Source organism: Lactuca sativa, chromosome 3 (assembly GCF_002870075.4).
Source record: "Lactuca sativa cultivar Salinas chromosome 3, Lsat_Salinas_v11, whole genome shotgun sequence".
Taxonomy (NCBI): Eukaryota; Viridiplantae; Streptophyta; class Magnoliopsida; order Asterales; family Asteraceae; genus Lactuca; species Lactuca sativa.
In genome coordinates, this window is record NC_056625.2 from 8,980,124 (window position 1) to 8,986,298 (window position 6,175).

Consider the following 6,175-nt stretch of genomic DNA (forward strand, 5'->3'; position numbering starts at 1 on the left):
ACCACAAGCACATAGTGACCATGGCGAGTCCTAAAAGTTTTCTTCTGCACGTCGTCGTTTCTGACCCGCATCTGGTGATAACCCGATCGCAGATCAATCTTGGAGAACCAAGATGCTCCCTATAGCTAGTCAAACAAATCCTCAATCCTCGAGAGAGGATAACGTTCTTTACTGTAACCTTATTCAGCTCCAGGTAGTCTTTACACATGCGATGCGACCCGTCCTTCTTCTTCACAAATAGGATTGGGGTTCCTCATGGAAAACTCCTCGGCCTGATAAATCCCTTATCTAGCAGCTCCTGTAGCTGCGTAGACAACTCCTGCATCTCGGTAGGAGCCAACTGATATGGTGCCTTGGCTATCGGAGCCGCACCAGGGACTAGGTCAATCATGAACTCAACCTGTCTCTCCGGAGGTACCCCAGGCAAATCCTCCGGGAATATGTTCGGGTACTCTCGCATGATCGGTACATCATCCACTTTCGCCTTACCCTTATCCCGGGTATCCATGACATAAGCAACATAACATGTGCAACCCTGCTGAAAGTAGCACTTCGCTCTCGTTGTTGAACATAAGGCCAATCCACCCTACGGCCTCTCTCCATGAATCACTAACCCACCTCCACCAGGAGTTCGAACACTTACTAGTTGCTGCTCGTAGTCGATCAGTGCCCTATTAGGGCTCAGCCAGTCCATACCAACGATAACCTTATTCCCTTACGGGGGAATAGGAACTAGATCCACATAAAACTACTCATCCAACAACTGCAGTGTACATCCTTGGTGAACCCTCACGATCCGAACGGTCCTATCATCTGCTATCTCTACGTCAAGTGGGCAATCCAGCTCCCCTGGAGCCCCTGTGAATCGCTTGCTGAGCGCGAGTGACACAAAAGATTGGGTATCCCCCGAATCAAACACTACCAAAGTTAATATACCGTTTACTAAGAACGATCCTATAATGAAACACAGAAACATAATCAATAATCAATATAAATAAAGAGATAAGGAGAAGTTACATACCCGTCACCATGTCGGGAGCTGCTAATGCATCCTCTGCTATCAACTGAAAGGCCCTGCTCCTAGCCACAAGCGCCTCTGTCCGGCCCTGACGGCTGTCTGTAATCCTCAACGTAGCAGGAGCCGGTGCTGCCACCTGCCTTGCTCCTGCTAAACTGGGACACTAGGAACACTTGTGTCCCCTTTGATTGCACTGAAAGCAAATCAGATTTGATACTGTCGTGGTGGTGGTGGATCAGCTCACAAAATGGAGGATGTCACTCCACAACATCTCATGATATCGAGCCTGTTTCATCTCCTCGTTCGCCACGTACTGTGGAATGAGAAGGGCTATCTCCCTGAACATGGCGGTGATCTTGGTCACCGTCTCAGTCGTCTGTTAAAGATCCTGGAACTCCCTAGCAAGCTGATGCACCTCAATCATAGGTGCAAACTTGGCCTGAACCTGGCCGAGAAATCACTCCAGGTCATCGCATCTAGAACTGCATCATCTCCAATGGCTCGCCCAATCTCCTCCCACCCGTCACATGCCCTGTCCTTCAGAAGACAAGAAGCAAGTCGGACCTTGTCCCCGTCGGGACATCGGCTTGTACAGAAAGCATTAGCGACATCAGCCAACCATCTACTACTAGCAATGGGGTCCCGAGCCCCATGGTAGTCTAGAGCTCAGCAAGCTCGAAACTCCCTGAATGTCAGCGTGCGCGACACCATTATGGTCGCTACCTCAGTGCGGAATGCACTCAGTCTCTCATCTAAAAGCTCAAGGATACCCTCCTTGATCGTACCAAAGATCATAGGAGTCTGGTCTAAAATATTGCGTGTGACCTCAGACGAAGTGAACGTTCTCGTTTGCTCGTCGTGCTGCCTGGATCCAGAGCCTGAGCCTGATCCCTCCCCGGCACCTGAACTGCTGACTGGCCTAGTGCGTAGCATCACCATACTGAAATTAGATCATAACAAACATCAGTATACACATCATAACTCGAGGGATCTCTCATACTACAAGTTTCCTGGGTTCATCTCAGCCTTCCTTAATTCGAGTATGGATCCTGTGCTTTCAGTAGTACGGGCCCATACTACCTTCCACATCTATCCGTACTTTCCTTAAGTACTGCCTTGACTCCACCAAGTCCCTTCTATTGTTACTGATGTTCTCATGCTAATCTCATCGTAGGCTTGCCCTAGGGTAATCACTAACCCACTCTCTGCCATTAGCTGTATAAGAAGTCCATGCTATCTCCCCTAACTAGCTTGCAAATACCATTACATATCACTAAGACCAGATAATTCTTCAAAAGAGAGGTCCTACCCTACAACAGTTAGACTCAAACGAGAGCTGCGAAATAAGGCTAAACCTAACCTTCTGAAACTACTTTTTCCTCACAATATGTAACTTAGCCTATTCGTTTACTAGTTAGTTAGAGATAACTAGAACTCCTAAAAGCACAAAGCAAGTAGCATTCAAGCATTAAGTACACATAATAAGGCATACCCTAATCAAGCCATCATATCACTGACTAATATGTACTAGCATGCGGTTCATAAAGTTGATACACATATAACAGGCACATAAGGCATCCATCCTAGATCCTTAGCCCTAATCTAGAATGCAGTTCTCATATCATAACATAAACTTGTATGGGTAATTTGGGAATACTTACTTGAGCTCGGCTGATTGCATGCACCACACCCTATTTTTTTCTTTTCAAAGTTCTTTTCTCTTTTCAAAATTCTTTTTATGAAAATGATTTTCATTTGAAGATTTTCATACCAAGTCCTCAGTTTGAGTTCAGACACAACAGAGAGTGTGCCCGAATCCCTCAAACCAACGCTCTGATACCAACTTGAAACATCCCAAAGATACAGTCCAAAAATTTTGTTTTCATTCATAAATAAAAACCATGAGTATTATTCATCATATAAAAACCATAAATCATGTATCTCGTAAATGCCATAAACAACTATCCATGTATCAAAATCATGTCAAAATATCAGAGTCTAAACATCCCGGGCTGAAAAGAATGGTGTGTGCACTGCAATCATCCCGAGCTCTTCCCCTTGCTACCAGAAGTACCTGAAACCAAAAGTGAAAACTGTAAGCACGAAGGTTAGTGAGTCTCCCCCACTACTAGAAAAAAGGCCTTTTACGACGCTCATTGCGCATCGTAAAACGCTCAGACGACGCGCAAATGCACGTCAAGGAAGGCCCTGTCATAACGAGAGACGACGTGCATTTACGACGCGCATTTATGACACGCAATGAGTATCATTAAAGCCGCTATCAAGAAAGGTCATGTCATAAATGAAGATGACACACATTTTTGCGTATCGTAATTTTTATTTTTATTTTAAAAAAAAAATATTTATAGGTTTACTAATTTTCAAATTAAATTTGCATTTCATGTCTCATAACAGAAAATAAAATACCATATACAAAAAATACAATCCATTGCATAAAAGTTAATGTCATACAAAATAAATAATAAAATACAATAAATAAGAAAGATAATTCATTGCACTAAAATGCAAATACAAATAATCATGGCTAACTACATAACCTAATACTACGTTGCTATTAAGGGACATCATCATAACTCACTGAAGGTCTTGGAACAATGTTCACATCATCAACTCTTACAGCAACCTTGCTTTAGTAGATGACTTTCACACAATCAATATTGAAATAGATGCTGCTCGGGCCACCATAGATGTTGCTCGAACTTACGTACCGAGCTCAAACTTCCTAACCAAAACCCAAAACCAAACAAACACCATATCAGACACAATATTTAAATCAAAAATAAAAATGTAACGAACAGAACCTTCAAAATCATAAAACAAAACTTAAAATTTACATGAATTAACCTTCCTATATAAGTGCTCCAACCTTGTGTGGGCCCAATTCCTTGAGAATGAGGAAGAAAAATATGTAAATAAGTTAGCAATAAATAAATTTTTGGAATTGGAAATTAAAATGTTTGGATAATATCATGAAAATAAATGAAGGATTTCATAAACCAACCTGTTCTCTTGCCAAATTTACCCATCCACCATAAACATAACAAAGGGCAATTCATGTAGGTATGCACATGTAAAATATTCCCAACCAAGTTGTTCTCTATAAGAAGAAAAAAAGATAAATAAGTTATATTTATATAGGGGTATTATCATCATATGTAGAAATATTGGGTGATTTGTAGAAAAAGATGGAACCTGAGATAATTTGTTGAAAGATTCATTCATTTATCTCCTTCGATAACTCTATGTATGTCTTGAAACAATGGAATGAAATCAAATGTTTCTGAGTGAGTCGGATTAAAATTTTGAAGATTATTAAACATAACCAGTTGCTAGGAATAACCAACCAACAGAAGAATTTAAAATAGACAAATAATAAGCAAGAGGACTTTAATTAAATAAAGTACATTATTACCAGCAATTTTGCTTTCACAAACTGCAAAAAGAAAAAAAAATTAAATTTATAGCTCTTAAAATTACTATAATAAACTAATTTATCATTTGTTATTACCTGGCGGAATAGCACCCATGCATAACAAGTGTGATGAATAGTCTCTGTTATTCCCAAGATACGCCACGTTGACTTTAGAAGTTCAAGTATTTCTTCCACTTCCTGCATACATTCATAAAATATAGCTGTTTGTTATGCATCATCATCATATGCTACTTCCATTTCTTTCTTAAGGCTTGTTAAATCTACCCAAAAATGTAGCCACTTCTTGCATTTAACTCCACTAGTAAATACAACATTAGAAGTTTAATGTTAATTATGCTACCATGGTTTGTAAGGGTACAGGTGGAGGGAGGGAATTTAATCAATTTATAACAACATCTTGCTTAACATTGGATATAAAATTTACATACCTCAGTTAGTTTCCCCTCATCTAGAACATCAAAAATGCTGGAAAGAAGTTTCTCATATAATCTGACATTCAAATGATACCCATCTGCCCAATGACATACTTCACCAGTTAAGTCACCACGAGCTGGCCTCTCTGCAAGTGCAATGGCAATCTCCCTTAGAGATCTCAAACATTCTATGCGTTGAAGTTCACCCACAGAAGGTGCAAATGACTGAAATAAGACAAATTTAAAAAATGATAAAGTAAGATCAATAGAGCATAGCATATGTAAAAACTAAAAAGATCTCATTTTAACCTCAGATTCTTCAATTCTTGCCAATAGAATCCTCATTTCACTTGCTTTGCGACCAGATTCTCCAAATCCCACAACTGGGTGATTCACAAGTCCTTCCTCCAACATATTCAACTGAACTAACACAACATTGGATCAAACATCTTACATCAATATTAGTTAAAGTTGAAAATTTACTTATACATGCCCATGAATAATACGATAAGGCTACGAAACAAAACAGAGAGAGAAGGGACTGACTTGTCTCTTTTGCCATCTTATGTAAGCTTTTTTGTCAGAAAATTCAGTTCGAGAAACACAGGATAATAACTCGAGAGGAATCAAAAGAGCATCCATTCTTTTCCCCACTTTTCCAGCCATTGCATTGAGTAGCCCTTGTCTTGTTCTAATCTCCATCGCCTCAAAAATCTGTGTTTACATTATACCTCCGTGAAATATCCAACATGATATGCAACATGATTAAAAAAAATAGTAAATACCCATCACATGCACAAGAGATGGATGAAACTCACCAAGTTTTGGTAGCATTGCACCTACAGTCTCCTGGTTGACTTGTACGGGTGATTCATACATGTGTTGACCTCGAAAAGAATTGAATAAAGATGAAGGGGCTGATTTTTTAGGATCTAATCAGGATATGCATTCAAGAGGCCAGAAGTTGACTTCTAACTTAATCAGTTTTGAGGATACTCAAACTCTTGACTCTTGTTAATATGAACTTAGATTGTACATGTGTCGAATTTATGGTGTATAGCAATGAATGGAAGCTATAATAACGTGATTTCAATATTATTGAGTACTAAATCATAGCTAATTTCTTGAATTAAGGATGAAATTTGAGTTTAACTCATATGATGTATTATGAGATGCAAAGTAAGCTTGTACTAAATCATACATGTATGCGAAGGACTACATCCAGAAACATCGACGACAAGAGAGCACCTCGATCTAAAAATTGTAAGAGAGAGAGAGAGAGCATTCAAA

General features: G+C 39.6%; 1 protein-coding gene across 1 annotated transcript; it reads right to left on the reverse strand.

The window, feature by feature from the left end:
• Positions 1 to 4,091: 4,091 nt before the first annotated feature.
• LOC111920867 (protein unc-13 homolog) lies at positions 4,092 to 5,587 on the reverse strand. Its single transcript, XM_023916445.2, has 6 exons — positions 5,432 to 5,587; positions 5,195 to 5,305; positions 4,901 to 5,110; positions 4,548 to 4,649; positions 4,452 to 4,472; positions 4,092 to 4,136 (listed from the first exon to the last, which is right to left on the reverse strand). The coding sequence occupies exons 1-6, from the start codon at positions 5,585 to 5,587 to the stop codon at positions 4,092 to 4,094; spliced, it is 645 nt and encodes a 214-aa protein (XP_023772213.2).
• Between the last annotated feature and the right edge of the window lie 588 nt (positions 5,588 to 6,175).